General features: G+C 45.3%; 1 protein-coding gene across 6 annotated transcripts in view; it reads left to right on the forward strand.

Annotated features, from left to right (window-relative positions):
- The first annotated feature begins 310 nt into the window (after positions 1-310).
- The window catches only part of ADAT1 (adenosine deaminase tRNA specific 1), a 46,007-nt gene continuing 26,086 nt past the window's right edge, over positions 311-20,231 (forward strand). For 3 of the 6 annotated variants that reach the window (XM_044987211.1, XM_044987213.1, XM_044987209.1), the window contains exons 1-5: positions 311-460; positions 922-1,113; positions 9,195-9,263; positions 15,609-15,702; positions 16,454-16,584. In XM_044987211.1, the coding sequence (XP_044843146.1) occupies positions 945-1,113; positions 9,195-9,263; positions 15,609-15,702; positions 16,454-16,584 (463 nt within the window). In that variant the 5' untranslated portion in view covers positions 311-460; positions 922-944. The remainder of the gene's footprint in view (positions 461-921; positions 1,114-9,194; positions 9,264-15,608; positions 15,703-16,453; positions 16,585-20,231) is intronic. The other 3 variants (XM_044987212.1, XM_044987210.1, XM_044987214.1) reach the window with 2 other exon arrangements.

Below are 20,231 nucleotides of genomic sequence, written 5' to 3' on the forward strand. Positions count from 1 at the left end.
CAGCTCAGCGCCTTGGGGCTCAGCAGCCGCGGGGGGGCTGGGAGAGGTGGGTCCTTTTCTGCTCCAGGCAGGGAGCTGCCCGCCCCAGGGCGGCCCGGGCCTGCGGGGAAGGGTTTCCCCGGGGCTGCAGGCTGGGCGCTGTGGTAACCGGTACCGGGGAGCTGCCGCTCATCGCGGCCGGGGCCAGTTATCCTGCCCAGCCCCCCCCCCGCTCCGAACACGCATGTCCGGGTCACACTGACGCTCTCCGGCACGGGATGGACCTTTGCGCATGCGCTCTCCTCTGCACCCGCTCCCCGGAGCGCGCCTGCTCGCAAACGTCCTCGCGCGCGCGCGGGCTGGGCTAGGGGCGCGGCTGCGGAAACTACCCCCTGATAGGCCGCGAGCGCAGCTCGCCCTGGGGCCCGGGCTCCGCTCCCGGAGCAGCCGGGAGACGCGGGAGTCGGGACTCGCGTCCCGGGTGAGTGTCCCGGCCGGGCGGCTCCGGGTTCCCCACCTGGCGCGCGGCGGCGATCAGCTGACTGGAGGGGGGGAGGGGATCGCAGTTCCCCAATCTTCCCATCGGTGCGATGGTAGCACCCGGGGGTGCCGCGTCGTGCTGGGCGCGGCACAGGCACAGGGGGAGACGGAGGCGGGGTGAGAGGGGAAGTGACTTGTCCATGGCAGGTCAGAGCTGGGTCTCCTGACTTTCAGTCCAGGGCCTTACCGGTTAGCCAGCTCCTTGGCCACGTCTCCGCCCTCCAGCCCTCTGGGGAACATCTACGGGGATGAGCGTGTGTGAAATACCACCTGAAAATAAAGTTCTGCTGCATGATGATGATGATGTGTAGGTGGGAACTGACGACACTAGGGAGGCTGGGTGGACTGGGAAGAGCAGGTGATGCTTTTCTCGTTTTTATGCTGTATCCTAATTCTGTTCAGAAGCTGATGTGGCAGCTGTAGCCATGTGGTCAGCTGATGAAGTTGCTGGTCTGTGCTACACACATTATAGCACCAAGCTTCCTAAGCAGGGGAAGCCGGATCCTAACCGGGAGTGGACTTTACTGGCAGCTGTGGTTAAAGTGGAGTCTGCACCTGAAAGAGAGGCTTGCCTTAATGTTGGGAATCTGCAGGGTGAGAATGAATCTTCCTTTCTCAGTAAATGCCTGTTATGTGGTTTTAAAGGTGACCTGTAAAGGAAAAATAGGGGTTACAGTGGATGAGAAGCTGGATATGAGTCAACAGTGTGCCCTTGTTGCCAAGAAGGCTAATGGCATTTTGGGCTGTATAAGTAGGGGCATTGCCAGCAGATCGAGGGACCTGATCATTCCCCTCTATTCGACATTGGTGAGGCCTCATCTGGAGTACTGTGTCCAGTTTTGGGCCCCACACTACAAGAAGGATGTGGAAAAATTGGAAAGAGTCCAGCAGAGGGCAACAAAAATGATTAGGGGACTGGAGCACATGACTTATGAGGAGAGGCTGAGGGAACTGGGATTGTTTAGTCTGCAGAAGAGAAGAATGAGGGGGGATTTGATAGCTGCTTTCAACTACCTGAAAGGGGGTTCCAAAGAGGATGGATCTAGACTGTTCTCAGTGGTACCCGATGAGAGAACAAGAAGTAATGATCTCAAGTTGCAGTGGGGGAGGTTTAGGTTGGATATTAGGAAAAACTTTTTCACTCAGGCTGTGGCTACACTTAGCACTTGAAGCACTAAGTGTAGTCAAAGCACCAGCGCTGGGAGAAGGCTCTCCCAGCGCTGTCCGTACTCCACCTCCCTGTGGGGAATAACGTACAGCTCTGGGAGCCGCGCTCCCAGCGCTGGGGCTTTGACCACACTGGTGCTTTGCAGCGCCGCAATTTGCAGCGCTGGAGAGGGTGTGTTTTCACACCCTGCTGCAGTGCTGCAAATTTGTAAGTGTAGCCAAGCCCTCAGAGAGTTGTGAATCACTGGAATGGGTTACCTAGGGAGGTGGTGGAATCTCCTTCCTTAGAGGTTTTTAAGGTCAGGCTTGACAAAGCCCTGGCTGGGATGATTTAGTTGGGAATTGGCCCTGCTTTGAGCAGGGGGTTGGACTAGATGACCTCCTGAGGTCCCTTCCAACCGATATTCTATGATTCTATGAAAAAAATGTGAGTTTTTTGCCTAAAAAGTGTTTGAATTCTTTCTTACTTTTATCCTAGAAACATCAGGAATGTTAAATATTCTTTTCCTGTTTGGTGGAGATCTCTATTGGAGGACCCTGAGAAGTAAAGTGAGATCTTTTGCAGATCTTGTTTGAAAGGACAGGGATGTGACTCTAGCAAAATTATCTTCTCTCAGGAAAAATGGAGTACATAATTATTGCGAGTCCTGATCAGATCAGTGGTCTTCCTAGTCCAGTATCTTGTCTCTGACAGTGCCCATTTTCGGCTGCTTTACAGGAAGGTCTGAGAAACCCTACAATGAAAAACAATGGCATAATCTGCACAAAGGAAGATGTCCCTTCCTTTCTGTTTATATCAATCATCTAGAGTTTCGTTGTGCCGCATATCATTGTATTGTCTGATCACTTCCCATGTAAAATAGACTGGCAATAGCAAAGTTCCTAGTGGGCTTTACAGAGTGTCTTACTCTTCTCGCTTTTTGGCTTTTGAAAACTCTGCAGGGGCCAGCGGTTTGTAATGTGTGTTTTGTGAGTGTGGCAGATAGGAGTGGTGGTTGGTGTTGTGAATATCATTCTTGTCTTGGTGGAAGGACTCTTTCTGGAAGAAGATTTTGCAACACTTGTGAAGGGGCTCGAACTCTGCAGTCTTCTGCTCTCTGGAAGTTTGTTCCATAGCCACATCTCTTTGACTGAGACCACTTTGTCCCTGGCTGTCACATGCTTCGTTCTGGACTTTGTGATCTGCATTGGCCCAACTCTCTTGGCATTTTACAGTTTGAAATTTGATTTCTAATGTAACTAGTCTTGAGTCATTAAGTGGTCCTAATCTTCAAGCAGTCTTAAAACTGGCATTGGAAATGGACTGGGAGCCAGTGGAGGGACAGTGCCATGGGGTTAATGTTCTCATGGCACCCTAAACCATGGAAGAGGTGGACAACTGTACTCCGTATCCACTGGAGCTTTGCATTATTCTTACATTCTGCTTCAGACACAGTGAATTACTGTAATCTAGCCTGGAGGTGACAGATGTGTGCATCATTGTGGTCAGATCCTCATCTGGGAGGAAAGGGAGGAGTTACCTAGTGAGCTGGAGGTGAAAAGTGGCATTTTTAGATATTGAGGCTACCTGGTCATCCAGGGTTAGTGGGGAGTCTTTGCATCACTTTGATGAATGGACATTGTGTGCCTTCAGTGAGAGGGCTCTTCGGTGTTGCTCTTTCCTAGAAACTCCACCAGATTTACTAGCCTCACCAGGGTGAGACAGTGTCCCAGCTCATTCTTCAGTGTTTCCCCATTCTGACCAGCATCACTTCTTGTCCCACATTCTAACCCTCATCAGATAGTGGTTGATTTACATCCCAAAGCATGAGAGATTAGACTGCCATATAATGTGGATGTTATCATTATTCACGTTTAATCCTTCTAAACCCTTGGTCTTGGTGACATTTTATGGCAGAGAGTTCCACATGTCAGTTGTTCAATGTGCACAAGTATTTTATTACTTTTTAAATGTAAAGGAAGGAAAAAGAGAACTTTCTCCCAACAGCCAGCTGACCTGCCAAGAAATGTCTGTAACTACTGCGGGCGTATCTGTGGTTCCAGGATTGGACTCCTGAGTCATCTCGGGACTAGTATGTAAATCGGTGGTAGAGATCATCCTTGAATTGAGGGATCACTGATGATGAAATGTACTGCCTTTCGATTTCAGTGAATGTTCCTTGTTCATGTATTATGAAAGAGCATAAACGAGTCCCCAACTGACCTTCTCTATACCATTAATTGTTTTATATGCATTTATCATATCCCTTCTCTGAATGAAACAGTCTAAGTCTCTTCAATCTCTCCTTATACAGAAGTCTTTCCAGGACTCTAGTCATCCTTGTTGCCTTTCTCTGGAACTCTTCTATTTTGTTGTATCTTTCCTGAGAAGAGGTGACTAGAAATGAACACCGTGTTCAGGGTGCTGTGAATTGAGATTCGGGCCTTGTTGTGCTGGATGCTGTAGCAATGCATATGAAGAGATAGTTCCTGCCTCGGACTGTGCAGTCTAAGAAGACAAGTGACTACAAAGGATGAGGGGACAGGATCACAGTGAAATACATACCATTTTTATGGAGGTTTGCAGCTGTAGGACCTGTTTGGGGGAGGGATAGCTCAGTGGTTTGAGCATTGGCCTGCTAAACCCAGGGTTGTGAGTTCAATCCTTGAGGGGGCCACTTAGGGATCTGGGGTAAAAATTAGTCCTGCTAGTGAAGGCAGGGGGCTGGACTCAATGACCTTTTGAGGTCCCTTCCAGTTCTAGGAGATTGGTATATCTCCAATTATTATTATTATTATTATTATTATTTTTTTTGGAGAGTGGAAAAAGAGGCTCAATTGAAAGAAACTGAAGGAGTGATCTGAGAGGTAGGAGAATTGTGAGAGGACAACCACAAAAGCCAAGATGGTGAGATTTCAAGGAGTGTTACAGAATTACAGGCTCTGGGTTTGGGCCAAGAAAAGGTAATAGAAATCTTGGGGAAAGCAGTTTCAGTGGAGCTGAGGAGATAGAAGTCAGACTGGAGGGGGGTCCAAGATGGAGCTGCAGAAGAGGAACTCTAGACAGCGGTTGCACATGGCGTGTTCTCAGATTTGGTGGTGAAGGGGAGAAGGAGATAGGGTAGGCAATATTTGGAGAAGCAGGTGGGGTTGAGGGATGGCACTTTCAGCATTCTCATGTTGTGAGGGGAAGGGGTCAGAGGTGAGTGAGATTAAAGAGGGGAGTGAGGGAGGAATGAGGGGGCAAAGGAGGTCATGAGGCAGGAGGGCGATGGATGTGGTCACTGCTACATGTGGAAGGTTTAGAGGAGAAGAGCAAGTGACAAACCTCTGTCAGTGATGAGGGAAAATATGGGAAAAGGAGATACAAAAATTTCGTGGTAGATTTTTGTCAATCTTCTATTTGAAAGAGCAAAATTTTGCGTGGAGAGGGTGAGGGAAGGACAGTTTAAGGAAGGTGTCAGACATAGTGACTAGGCAGCTGGGATTGTGAATGTGGCCAGGTCATCACTCTCCCCTTTCTCTAGATCATTGTTAGATATATTTTAACACTAGTCTTAATATGGATCCTTGCTGCACCTGATGTTAGCCACTTAATCATGGGAAGTGGTTGGTTATTTCTGCTTTGTTTCCTCTCTTAGACAGTTTTGATCCATGACAAAAATTTACCGCTCTCCCCATGTTACTTATAATTTATTGGGACTTTCATTAATGACCTATTCACATGTTCTCCTGTATCCTCTGTTTTCCTGACATGCTCAAAGATTCAAGAGGCACAGTTTTCCTTTACAGAAGCTGTGCTTGTTTGTCCCTATAGTATCCTCTCTATCTTGGTGTTGCCTAAGTCTGTTGCATACCCTTAGAGCCCCGACCAGGGTTATTCTATCTACTACCCGAGATCCACAAACCCGGAAACCCTGGATGCCCCATCATCTCGGGCATTGGCACTCTCATTGAAGGACTGTCTGGATATGTGGACTATCTACTCAGACGCTATGCCACCCGCACTCCCAGCTATCTCCGTGACACCACTGATTTCCTGAGAAAACTACAATGCATTGGTGACCTTCCAGAAAACACCATCCTAGCCACCATGGATGTAGAGGCTCTCTACACAAACATCCCACACACAGATGGAATACAAGCTGTCAGGAACAGTATCCCTGATGATGCCACTGCACAACTGGTTGCTCAGCTCTCTGCCTTTATCCTCACATGCAACTATTTTAAATTTGATGACAATATATACCTCCAGATCAGTGGCACCGCTATGGGCACCCGCATGGCCCCACAATATGCCAACATTTTTATGGTTGACCTGGAACAATGCTTCCTCAGCTCTCATCCACTCACGCCCCTTCTCTACCTATGCTACATTGATGACATCTTCATCATCTGGACCCATGGGAAGGAGACTCTGGAAAAATTCCACCACGATTTCAACAGCTTCCACCCCACCATCAACCTCAGCCTGGACCAATCTACACGGGAGGTCCACTTCCTAGACACCACGGTGCAAATAAGTGATGGTCACGTTAACACCACCCTATACTGAAAACCTACTGACCGCTATGCCTACCTTCATGCCTCCAGCGTCCATCCCGGGCACACCACACGATCCATTGTCTACAGCCAAGCGCTGAGGTACAGCCGCATCTGCTCCAACCCCTCAGACAGAGACCAACACCTACAAAATCTTCACCAAACCATTCTCAAAACTACAATACTCGCACGAGGAAATAAGGAAACAGATCAGCGGAGCCAGACGTGTACCCAGAAGCTTCCTACTGCAAGACAAACCCAAGAAAGAAACCAACAGAACTCCACTGGCCATCACATACAGTCCCCAGCTAAAACCCCTCCAACGCATCATCAGGGATCTACAACCCATCCTGGACAATGATCCCTCACTTTCACAGGCCTTGGGTGGCAGGCCAGTCCTCGCCCACAGACAATCTGCCAACCTGAAGCATATTCTCACCAGTAACTGCACACCGCACCATAGTAACTCTAGCTCAGGAACCAATCCATGCAACAAACCTCGATGCCAACTCTGCCCACATATCTACACCAGCGACACCATCACAGGACCTAACCAGATCAGCCACACCATCACCGGTTCATTCATCTGCACGTCCACCAATGTAATATACGCCATCATATGCCAGCAATGCTCCTCTGCTATGTACATCGGCCAAACTGGACAGTCCCTACAGAAAAGGATAAATGGACACAAATCAGATATTAGGAATGGCAATATACAAAAACCTGTAGGAGAACACTTCAATCTCCTTGTACACACAATAGCAGATTTAGAGGTAGCCATCCTGCAGCAAAAAAACTTCAGAACCAGACTTCAAAGAGAAACTGCTGAGCTTCAGTTCATCTGCAAATTTGACACCATCAGCTCAGGATTAAACAAAGACTGTGAATGGCTTGCCAACTACAAAAGCAGTTTCTCCTCCCTTGGTTTTCACACCTCAACTGCTAGAAGAGGGCCTCATCCTCCCTGATTGAACTAACCTAGTTATCTCTAGCCTGATTCTTGCCTGCATATTTATACCTGCCCCTGGAAATTTCTACTACATGCATCCGTCGAAGTGGGTATTCACCCACGAACGCTCATGCTCCAATATGTCTGTTAGTCTATAAGGTGCCACAGGACTCTTTGCTACTTTTACAGATCCAGACTAACATGGCTACCCCTCTGATACATAAGTCTGTAGTTATCTCTTCAGCTGCTTTACATAGTACTAAAGTAAAACTTGCTGGTCTATAATTTCCAGCATCACTCATAGTGCTGGACAGAAAGACGTTTGCTACTTTCCAGTCCCCTGGCATAATAATTGATTTTTAATGAGTGCATATTTTTGGTAGTAGCTCATCCACTTCATCCTTAAGCTTCTTCTGAACTCCTGGTTGTACGTGCTGCTGGTTAATTTATCAGTGTCTCCTTTGACACCACAGTCTCTGACAGTGCCACATTTACCTTTTCTGTGGCGTTCTTGTCCTCTGTAATTGCTTAATCCTGGTGATTCAGTGGAACCACCAATTTTTTTGTGGGCTTCCTATTTCTGATGTACTTAAATTATGTCTTTGGCTATTTGTTCTTCCAATTCTGTCTTAATTAAAGTGGAAGTTACAGAAGTGATTACATGCTGTAGTTTATGCCTCGCTTGGGCTGGATTTCCATTTTCTGATGGATGCTTGCTTTGATTTGCATAACTTCTTGAACCTTGCCAGTTAGCCATAATGGCTTAATTTTTTGCTTTCCAGCTTCTTTTTTGTTTGGGGCATACATGTCTTCTGTATTTGTTACAGTTATTTAGTTTGGTTATTCTGAGACTAAAGGTTTCCTTAAGTTTCCTCACTTCTGACTTTTTAGGTGAGTTAAATCCCTCTTTATAGTTTTTGATGTTCTTCCAATGATAATATTGAAGACATTATCTCCTGATCACTTTTGCTTCAATTCCTCAGCTACAGTTACTTCCTGAACCAACTCCTACACATAACCTCTCCTCTGTTCACTTTTTGGAGTTAGCTGTTCCAAGAAGCAATCTTTTAAGCTGTTGAAAAATTGCAGCTTAAGTTTTCAGAAGTGGGTAATGATTTTTTGAGTGCACAACTTGATGCATTTTAGAGGTGCCTGCCTTTCAGACAGTGCTTGAGCACCCACCCTTTTAAAGTCTCTCTTTAGGCATCCAAAATCACTAGTCACTTAGCAAATGTAGACCTTCTCTACCATGTGTTCTGATGTGAAACTAACCAATTAGCGTGCAGTGAAATAGGCAAGATCTGAATTTCTGATGTTAAAAAAAAAAAAACAAAAAAAAAACCCAAACCCACATGTGGGGGGAGGGATAGCTCAGTGGTTTGAGCATTGGCCTGCTAAACCCAGGGTTGTGAGCTCAATCCTTGAGGGAGTCATTTAGGAAACTGGGATGTGTTTTTAAAAAACAAAACAAAAAACTGAGGATTTGTCCTGCTTTGAGTAGGGGGTTGAACTAGATGATCTCCTGAGTTCCCTTCCAACTCTGCTATTCTATGATTTTTTTGACATTCTTCATAGAATCCAAAAAAGGATACGAACCCTTTTTTTTTTTTTTTCTTAGCAGGTCTCCTTTAAAAGGGGGTATGGGTAAACCTGCCTCATCCGCATCTCCTTTGTGCTATGCATTGTATGGTGCATTCCCCTTATGTCATCTTCCCTATTTGGGGGTCCCTGAATTGGTGGTCACCTTGTGTTGTCTGTGTGTAGGACCTCATGCTCCCCTTTTCCCTTGCCACATGCCATGTCTTTCCCCCTACACTGATGCTGTGCCTGGTACATGACTTTCCTCATCTCTGTGTGTGTCTGATACATAGCCTCCCCCTCCAGTGGGGTGTGTGTGTGAGAGATAGGTGTTACTTCATCCCTCCTCTTATACCTTCTCTCATGTGGTGTCCCCATGTGCTGTCTGATTGAAATGATCAAATTAGGGTGATGCTTTTAGAAGTGGTTCAGCTAACTTTAGTATTTTCTTTTTTAGTAACTAAGGAAGTTGTTGCTATGGGGACTGGAACTAAATGCGTTGGCCATACAAGAATGAGGAAAACTGGTAAGTATCGTGTAGAAACCAAGACTACCGATCTTGGCCTCTTCATTATTTGTCACTGGCATGAGCTCAGCCTCCTGAAATGCAACAACAGTACAAGACAAAGTCCCAGCATTACCAGCTAAGTTTGCTGCACTGAGCTCCCACTATCCCCAGCCCTTAAGAGGAACTGACAAAAGCCATATAAATTGACAGTCAGGTAGTGTAGGTCCCAAATGTACTTCATGTTTACAAAAACAACAAAAAAGGCAAATCTTGTTTTCTAGTGTGATTCCTTCAGAGCCTATTGTGAAAAACACCACAGTAACCAAGCTCCAGAGGAGTGAGAGAAAACCCCTCTTATTTAGCTGTAATCAGCAGCTAGATACTGCACTGACTTCTGAGAGCTGCTGTGAGAAGTTATTCATCCTGTCTCCTCCCTTACTATGCATATTCATAACAGAGGAGGACCAGACTGCACTTGGCTACTCCTCCTTGGAGAGTGGAGGGGCCACAGAGACTCATGTCAGGAAGGAGACATGGCCAAGAGCCTTTCAATACAAGCCTCTTTACCTCTATCTTTGGATTCTGGGGAAAACGGAGTATAACAAGAGAAGAGAGCAGGTCTGGCAAAGCTGTTTCTGTGCTCTATAGTGCATTTTGCATATAAACACATTTTAAAGCCTTTTTATTTTTTGCCTTGCACTAAATGCTATGTCTTAGATTACTTATTATGGATCTTTCTAGGGGCAGCACCACCACAATGTAATACTGATCTGGATGATTTCTTGAATTATTTTTTAATTTTAAATAAAAACAGTTTTCTAACTTAACTTTTTTTATTGCATTAATTGCAACCCATATGATGTCTTGTAAGATCTAAAGTGTGAAATTTACCAGACATATGAGTGAAATTGAGTAGGTTTTTTCATCATCTTAGTTGAGTGCAATGAAACTTAAACAAAGAGTGCCACAGTTGAAAAGTCAACTAGATTTTAAAATTAAATTTTGCTTTAATAATCTCGGGTAGCATTGGTAGCCTGACAAATCTATTAAGAGAATAGGGAAAGTTTCTTTGATGCTATTAGCAATCTCAAAACATATGTCTAAGGCAAAAAGACAGCTAGACTGTATATGCATTTTGTGATATTTAAGTTTAATAATTTAATAAAGTGCATTTAAAATAAAGTGCAAGAGATTACAGTGAAATGCATTATACAGTACAGTGATGAAAGTGCATATGATTGCATTAAAATGTAAAGAAAGGAAGGATATGTGCTTTAAAGTGCATTACATAGATATTGTGATTGGCAAAAAGGACATTTCTGAGAAGCTAAATGGTTTCTTTGCATCGTTCTTCACCTTCAGAAAGGAGATTCCTACCCCATATCTGCTGTTTCCTGGTAACAAAGAGGAGGTAGTCTCAGATCTTGAGATGACAGGAGAAGAGATGCTAGAGCAAATCAGTAATATTAAATGCAATTAGTCACCAGGCCTAGACAGTCCGTCATCAAGTTCTGAAGGAGCTCAAATATGAAGTATCTGAACTGCTCACAAAAATATGCAATCTTTTCATTAAAAACAGCTGCTGTTCAAGAGACTTGGAGGGTAGCAAATGTCCTTTCAAAAAGGCTCTAGGGCAGGGGTTCTCAACCTGTTTCTTTCTGAGACCCCCTCAACATGCTATAAAAATTTCAGGGTCCAGTGAGAGAGGTGGGGGACTTGGGGCTCTGGGCCGGGGGTGGGCCCTCGGGCATAGGCATAGTTTGACTTCTGTTTTTGGGGGGCAGGGGCCAGCAGGGCTTGGCCAGCTCTGTATAGTGGAGTCCAGGAAGGCAGTGCCACCTCTACCCCCTGACTCACCTCAGCAGGCCACCCAGACTGTCTGGGTTGGGTGTGGTGGGTGTTCAGCTCAAAAAGTTTGAAAACCATGCAGGGTGCAGGGAGGGGGTAGCTAGGGGCTGGTTGCAGGCAGAGGGATAGTTCAGGATGCAGGCAGGGGGGCAGTTGGCTGTGTGTGGGCAGGGGGTAGCAAGGAGCTGTGCGCGGGCAGGGGGGTAGCGCAGGGTTACAGTGCGGGGGTAACTAGGAGCTGTGTGCCAGGAGGGCTCGCCTGTGGTCACTGCTCCCCAAGGGCTCTGCTGGCCACAGAGTGGGAGTCCTCCTGTCTGGGTGGCTCTTACCAGCTGTGTGAGCTGAGGAGCAGCAGCAACCCCAGGCACCAGCAACAGTGGCAGATGGGGGAATGCTGTGGCTCCTGCTCCATGGTACCAGCCAGAGCAGTAGCTTCCCACACTGCCCGACTCTGGCTTCCCGCCTCTGACCTGGCCAAGGGGTGGGGCCTCAGTGGCGGGGAGAGGAAGAGGGGTATATAGAATCATAAAATATCAGGGTTGGAAGGGACCTCAGGAGGTATCTAGTCCAACCCCCTGCTCAAAGCAGGACCAATCCCCAACTAAATCATCCCAGCCAGGGCTTTGTCAAGCCTGACCTTAAACTCTAAGGAAGGAGATTCCACCACCTCCCTAGGTAACCCATTCCAGTGCTTCTCCACTCTCTGAGTGACAAAGATTTTCCTAATATCAAACCTAAACCTCCCCCACTGCAGGTACCACTGAGAACAGTCTAGATCCATCCTCTTTGGAACCCCCTTTCAGGTAGTTGAAAGCTGCTATCAAACCCCCCCTCATTCTTCTGCAGACTAAACAATCCCTAATCATTTTTGTTGCCCTCTGCTGAACTCTTTCCAATTTTTCCACGTCCTTCTTGTAGTGTGGGGCCCAAAACTGAACACAGTACTCCAGATGAGGCCTCCCCAATGCCGAATAGAGGGGAATGATCACGTCCCTCGATCTGCTGGCAGTGCCCCTACTTATACAACCCAAAATGCCATTAGCCTTCTTGGCAACAAGGGCACACTGTTGACTCATATCCAGCTTCTTGTTCACTGTAACCCCTAGGTCCTTTTCTGCAGAACTGTTTCCTAGCCATTCGGTCCCTAGTCTGTAACAGTGAACGGGAGTCTTCCGTCCTAAGTGCAGGACTCTGCACTTGTCCTTCTTGAACCTCATCAGGTTTCTTTTGGCCCAATCCTCTAATTTGTCTAGGTCCCTCTGTATCCTATCCCTACCCTCCAGCGTATCTACCACTCCTCCAAGTTTAGTATCATCTGCAAACTTGCTGAGAGTGCAGTCCACGCCATCCTCCAGATCATTAATGAAGATATTGAACAAAACCGGCCCCAGGACCGACCCTTGAGGCACTCTGCTTGAAACTGGCTGCCAACTAGACATGGAGCCATTGATCACTACCCATTGAGCCCGACGATCTAGCCAGCTTTCTATCCACCTTGTAGTCCATTCATCCAACCCATACTTCTTTAACTTGCTGGCAAGAATACTGTGGGAGACCGTATCAAAAGCTTTGCTAAAGTCAAAGAATAACACATCCACTGCTTTCCCTCATCCACAGACCCAGTTATCTCCTCATAGAAGGCAATTAGGTTAGTCAGGCATGACTTGCCCTTGGTGAATCCATGCTGACTGTTCCTGATCACTTTCCTCTCCTCTAAGTGCTTCAGAATTGATTCCTTGAGGACCTGCTCCATGATTTTTCCAGGGACTGAGGTGAGGCTGACTGGCCTGTAGGTCCCCGGATCCTCCTCCTTCCCTTTTTAAAAGATGGGCAGTACATTAGCCTTTTTCCAATCATCCGGGACCTCCCCCGTTCGCCATGAGTTTTCAAAGATATGTGGAGCTGCTCCTGGGACTGCCCCATTCTGGCACTGCAGTGGGGGTGGCGGGGTGGGAACCAGTTCTCAGGGTTTCAGTCCTGTGGCGGGGAGCGCAGAGGCACGGGGTTTCAGCCCTGTGGCAGGAGGCGCCGGGGCTCAGGGTCTGGGCTTCAGTTGTGGGGTTCTGCGGTCCCCCTGAAAGGGCTCACATACCCCCATGGGGCCACGGACCCCCTGGTTGAGAACCACTGCTCTACTGGGTAATTTGGGGCAATATAGACCAATTAACTTTACATCTATACCTGGCAAATTAGTTCTGTTTTTAAATTTTTGATTCAACCAACAAAACACCTAGAAGATCATGATTTAATAGGGTCTAATCAGTATGGATTCTGCAGAGGAAAATCATCTAATTAATCTCTTAGAATTTCTTGAACATATCAATAAAGTAATGGATAAAGGGGAAATGGTTGGCCTAATTTATTTAGCCTTTCAAAAGGGTCCCTCACTAGAGGCTATTAAAGAAGCTAAGTAGTCATGGTGTGAGAGGCAAAGTATTGTGAATCAAAAACTGTCTAGGAGATAGAAAGGAAAAAGGACTAAATGGTCAGTTTTCATCATTGAAAAAGGTTAACAGTGGGGCCTCAAGATTCTATACTAGGTCCCATGTTTAATATTAAATGATCTCAAAACTAGGTGAGTGCTGAGGTAGCAAAATTTCGGAATATCTGGGGATCACTGTAGACTGCTTAGACACCTCTGCATCAAAAAAGAAAACAAGGTTCGGATGCATGAGGAATGGCATGGAGAATACCAACAATAGTATTCCTTTATATAAATCAGTGATGCGACCTGTGCAGTACTTGGTCCACCCTCCCATCTCAAAAACAATATTTCAGAATGGGAGGGGTTTCAGAGAAGAGCAAACACATGATGAAGGCCCTGAAAAAGTCACATGAAGAGAGATTGAAAAGATTGGTATTGTTTACCTTAGAGAGGAGATGATTAAGAGGGGACATGATAAAAATACATAAAATAATGAATGGTCTATACAAGGAAGAGCAGGAGCTTCTGTTATTCTTGTCTAATAAGAACAAAGGGACAGTCAATGAAATCAAAAGGTAGGAAATTAATAACTCATAAAAGGAAATACGCTTTCACACAATGTGCAATTACACTGTGGAAGTCAATGCTGCAAGGAGTGATTTGAAGTCAAGAACTTTAGATTTAAAAAGGGATTGGACATCTATATGGATATCAAGACCTATCCAGAGGTCATATTCTAAAATTAATTATGCCTAATTTTGGAAGGGTTATTCAACCTTGTGGTTCAGACCTTAAGTCAATCTCTAACTAGTAAAGACCAGGATGAGATCTATGTAGGGGAGAGAGATTACCCATATTTGTCTACTGCAGGGCTCTTACACCCTCATTTGAAACAACTAGTTCTGGCCACTGAGAGAGAGAGAATACTGGACTAGATAGACTTTGGTCTGGTCCACTATGGAAATTTCCATTATCCTAATACATGGGTAAAATCTTTACAATTTTTGATTCTGAAACAGGAAATTAATTAGACTCACCTATAGATATTTCACTGTAACATTTGTAGTAACTCAAATTTATTTCTGTACATTAATATTTCCAGCACTTTTCTGTTCCTAGAAATGGGTGGAGGCTTTCTGATGGTCTAAAGCTTTCTATGATTGAATTTTTGTAGACAAGAGTCGTCATCCTCTGAATCAGACACACAAAGTTCCTCCCGCACCTATTTAATCAGAAGAAATTTTGCTTGTAACAGGCAAAACGCATTCAAATTTATTAAATATTTCAATTCTCTTCAGTAAATATATCCCAGATCTATTAGCAGCCTTTAGTATATTAACAAGGGCTCATTATCAAATGTCAAAACATCACCAATTTTCATCCTATCGACACTGAATGTTACCTTCTCTAACATTAGTAGAGGAACATTCTAACTTTTATTTACGTTGCTAACAGATGATCCAACCAGCCTCTGCTGTTTTTAAAACCATCCTGAAGCATTAACTCTGAGAATTCCTTGGCTTTTGTCTGGAATGCTGTGTTTCTTAGTGTCTTACCCGTTGGCTGTTTTTTAAAGGAGGGCAGTTAAGGAGATCACTGAAGATACAGCTCTGCAATCCTAAATGCTTTCAGAAGTTCATTTCCAATGGGCCCACATCCAGTGTGGTGAATAACTTTTTTGTTTTCCAGTGTGCACACCCATATACTCCATATCACTGTTATACATGCCTGCTCTGAATGCTGTGGAATGAGATTGTTACAGGTCTCCCATTCAAGTACTGTCCCAGTCCTGCTTACCTTGTAGAGTCTGACTGGATCATAGCCCAAAGAGGTGTGGCTTTAGGTGATGGTCCTCTAGGTTGTTAGTGTGCGGCAAGAGTCACTGCATCATGGTGCAGGAGTGTGACAGTAAGCATTTTTGGTAAATGAGTTGTTTTAATACCGTAAGATAGTCTAGTTCAGACAACTGCACTAATACTAGTGTCAGACCCACAAAATGCTGGGGCAGGACTGGCAGACTGCACAAGTCTACCTCATTAGATGGTGCTCTACTTGTTGCATGTGACTTTTTCCTTCTGTCTGGTCCACAGTAATGTTGGATTATTTAATTTTTTTGGATGCTGCTGCAGGGGATATTCTCAACGACAGTCATGCTGAAGTCATTGCCAAGAGGAGTTTCCAGAGGTGAGACGTTAAGCCCCTTGTGGTGTTATCTGTTCAGTGGTCTGTTTGGTCATATCCACTTTCCTCAGGATGTTTACGCTATTGTAATGTAAATGCATGTGTCCTTCACCTGTAACGTTTGGAACACAGTCCCTTTCCCCTCTCCAATGAGCTAAGCTGTGCAAGAAGAGAATGGGAGAGGCTAGCACCTCTCATGTTCCTTCCACAGGCAATATGTTTCTGTTCTGTGCACAGGTCTGGTTTTTTTTCCCTTTGGGGCCCCTCTTCTGTCCTACACACCCAGGCTTCTTCCTGCCCATTGTATACAGACTTTGCAAAAAATAACTCTTCACATGGGGCTGATTCCAGGTCTTTTGGGCTCACTATGAAGCTTCTGATCGGACAGCAGGTGTCCTTGTGGAGACTTTTGGATCCTATCTGCCTACAGAAGACTAACCAGCCACTTGACTCACTGTAGTGCACTTCAGTGTCAACTGGCTAGAGGTTTGTGGGTAGAGCCCTGCAAATCCGCAGATATCCATGAACCATTTTTTGCAGATTGTGGCTGGATGCAGATCCAAATTTTATATATTTAAAGCCCTGCAAATCTTCGGATATCCACAGATCACTTTTGTGGATCATGGATTGGATGTGGATACAAATTTTGTATTGGTGCAGGGCTCCATTTGTGGGCCTTAATTTAATTATCTTTACTTCTTCCTCTGTCCTAAGTTAAGGGAGTGATTCTCAGTAACCCTTTCTTGCCCTCCAGGTATCTCATCCACCAGCTGTGGCTGGCAGTCTCACACCAACAGGGCAGCATCTTCAGCCCAGGGACTGAGATTGGGAAATGGAAACTCAAACCACACATCACCTTTATTTTTTTCTGCAGCCATACCCCCTGTAAGTACATAAGAGCCAGTCACTCATGTTCTCATCCCTGCCTGGTGCATCTGAGCCAGCTACCCCAACCATGGCTGAGAGAGGGTGAGCCAGCCTCCTTCATATCAGTAACATATGCAGTGGATCAGCAGTGGCCTGGCAAATTGGTGCACTGCACTTTCTACTCTATTGGGTATATTGATGTGGGAAGGGAGCATATGTATAAGCCAATACCCGGCTCAGTACATACAAGTGTTTCAGTCTCCCCATATTAGATAGAGACATGGGCCATCATTTTCTTGCCCCAAAACTAGCATCTGCCAGTGGTTCTGTCATACTAAAAGCCTATCATTTTTCCTTGTTGCTTTGCTTTACCTGCCTACTCACCTCTCCTAGGGAGCCCAAGTGCATTTATTATACTCTGTTGGCTAAAGATAATTATTTTAGTCTCCAATCCCCCCCCAATCCAAAAAATTAGTAGAATTTTTTATAAAATGAAATCCAAAACCCATGCTGTATGACTTGCTTCACAGCAGATTTATTCCCCCAACATAAAAAGATGCAGTGTCCAAAATGACAGTGTTGCAATTCTATAAGCGAAACCTCAGAACACCAGTCCCCAGGCTACTAAGTAGTTAGGCCTATTGATGTTTCATATGTGCCCTTAGATACAGATACACTTTTGTCCCAGATTTGCTTTTTCAAAACTGACCCTACTACAAAGGTTTCACTAAAACATTCCAAATATGCTGAAACATGCTTGACTGAGAAGGAACTGGCATGGTCAGAGTGCAGACCTACTAAAAAGCAACAAACTGTGAATTTACAGCCATGATTTTCCACCATTTTGATTCAACAAACTGATCCAATCTTCTTCACTAACATAGATTTGGGACAGGAATTTGGATCTCCAAATCTAAGTGCGGGAAGAGAAGGAAGGGTACTTAGGGTTATGTTCTGTCAGCTATATATCAGCCCCTTCCTGTTCTAGGTGTGACCCAGAGTGCCTCGCTGAAAATGCTAAGATCAGGGTAGACAGCAAAAAGGAGAGCAGATTCTCCCAAAACTGGTGGTTAACACTGAAATTAGACTCACCAACCAGTCACAAACTGTGCTCCTGTTTCCCCCACACTGGTTATCAAGAAGCTAAAAAGAAATCACACAGCCCCCTTTATTGCATTCCAGTTCTCTGGCTCCCAGTCACATAGGTCCAATACAGTGAGAAGTTATTTAAAAACTCTGTTTACTATACAAAATGTTCTTCTGACACCAAAGAGCCAGCCACATTACCAGGTCAATATTAGTGCTGCCAGCCAATCCTTTAGTGTCTAAAACTAAAGGTTTATTAGAAAAGAACAAGAAGAGTTGTTAAATGGTCAATTATATAAATAAATAAATATATATTTATATATATAGAGAGGGAGACTTCAAAGTCCATATACCAGGTTCTTAGCAGTATTGGTGAGTTCGCTGGCTTGAAAGTCCCTCTGAACACATCCATAGCTTGGATGGTTCATTCAGTCCTTTGTTCAGAGCTTCAGTTTGTAGAAAAGTTGCTTCGGAGGTAAGAAGCAGGATTGAAGACAAAACGGAGAAGATGCAGCTGCCCTTTATATTCCTTTTGCCATTTGGCTTGTACTTCCTGTGTCCCAAACACAAGTTTCACCACACATAGCATGGAAAAGCCTTAGGGCACATCTACCTGGGGGAGGGATAGCTCAGTGGTTTGAGCATTGGCCTTCCTAAACCCAGGGTTGTCACTTCAATCCTTGAGGGGGCCATTTAGGGATCCAGGCAAAAAACCCCAAATTCTGTCAGGAACAGTACTAGTGAAGGCAGGGGACTGGACTCAATGACCTTTCAAGGTCCCTTCCAGTTCTATGAGATAGGTATATCTCCATTTAAGCTTTGCAAACAGAGGCTGCTAACAGGGAGTTTCGCAGGGAAGGGGGCAGGGGCCCCTTGCTGTTCTTTAAAACTGTAAACTTAACTACATTCAAAACTTTTTGATTTAAATAAAACCCTTTCATTAACTAGGAGACCATACAGGCAGAAGCCCAGCAGCAGAGTGGGGGCTATCCAGTTTATTGCGCTGAGTGTAGCTTGCATGATTACGTGCCCTGTGGGCGGGTGGCATATGTGTGCATTCGGTGCAAGGAGCTCCTGGCCCTCAGAGACCACATATGAGCTTTGGAGGCCAGGGTGGCAGAACTGGAAGAGCTAAGGGATGCAGAGAGGTATGTTGATGAGGCTTTCTGGGACACTGTAGAATTGTCCCACCTCCGGTCAGACAGCCCCTGCGCTGTTGAGGAGGATGAAAGGCCCAGGGAAGCAGAGCAGTCAATGGAAGCAGAGGGAAACCTTCCCATAGTTGGGACCCTCCTTCCAGATGGTGTTAGGGTATCCTCTCACACTGAGGTTACCTCTCCGGGGGAGGGAACTCCAGTCACTAGGAAAAGGCAGGTGTTAGTAATGGGAGATTCGATCATTAGAAACATAGATAGCTGGGTTTGTGATGACCGGGAGAACCGTATGGTGACTTGCCTGCCTGGTGCAAAGGTTGTGGATCTCTCGAAGCATCTGGTAGACTTACGTGTAGTGCTGGGGAGGAGCCGGTGGTCGTGGTACATGTAAGTACCAATGACATATGGAAGGGTAGGAGAGATGTCCTGGAGGCCAAATTTAGTCTGCTAGGGAAGACACTGAAATCCAGGACCTCTATGGTGTCATTCTCAGAAATGCTCCCAGTTCCATGCGCAGGGCCAGGTAAGCAGGCAGAGCTTCAGAGTCTCAATGTGTGGGTAAGACAATGGTGTAGAGAGGAGGGGTTTAGATTCATTAGGAACTGGGGAAACTTTTGGGATAGGGGGAGCCTATACAGGAAGGATGGGCTCCACCTAAACCAGAGTGGAACCAGACTGCTGGCACTTAACATTAAAAAGGTTGTAGAGCAGTTTTTAAACTAGGAGATGGGGGAAAGCCGACTGCTGCAGAGGAGCATGTGGATCGGACAGAGACTTCTCTTAGCTGAGAGTCTATTGATACAGATTCTCTAGGTTACAGTCAGGAACAGAGTATGGAAGAGGATAATGTAAGGGTCAGATCAGACGAGAAACATTCACATAAAGAATTGGAAACATCAGAAAAGGGCAGACAAATAAACAGTGATACGTTTTTAAAGTGCTTGTACACAAATGCTAGAAGTCTAAATAAGAAGATGGGTGAACTAGAGTGCCTTGTGATAAAGTAGGATATTGATATAATAGGTATCACAGAAACCTAGTGGACTGAGGACAATCAATGGGCCACAATCATTCCGGTGTACAAAATATATCGGAAGAACAGAACAGGTCGTGCCGGGGGGTGGGGAGTGGCACTATATGTGAAAGAAAATGTAGAAGCAAATGAAGTAAAAATCTTAAGTGAATCCACATGTTCCATAGAATCTCTATGGATAGTAATTTCATGCTCTAATAAGAATATAATATTAGGGCTCTATTATCAACCACCTGACTAGGACAGTGATAGTGATGGATGAAATGCTAAGGGAAATTAGAAAGGCTATCAAAATTAAGAGCTGAATAACAGTGGGGGATTTCAATTATCCCCATATTGATTGGGAACATGTCATCTCAGGACGAAATGCAGACACAAAATTTCTTGATACT

Source organism: Mauremys mutica, chromosome 14 (genome assembly GCF_020497125.1).
Source record: "Mauremys mutica isolate MM-2020 ecotype Southern chromosome 14, ASM2049712v1, whole genome shotgun sequence".
Lineage (NCBI taxonomy): Eukaryota > Metazoa > Chordata > Testudines > Geoemydidae > Mauremys > Mauremys mutica.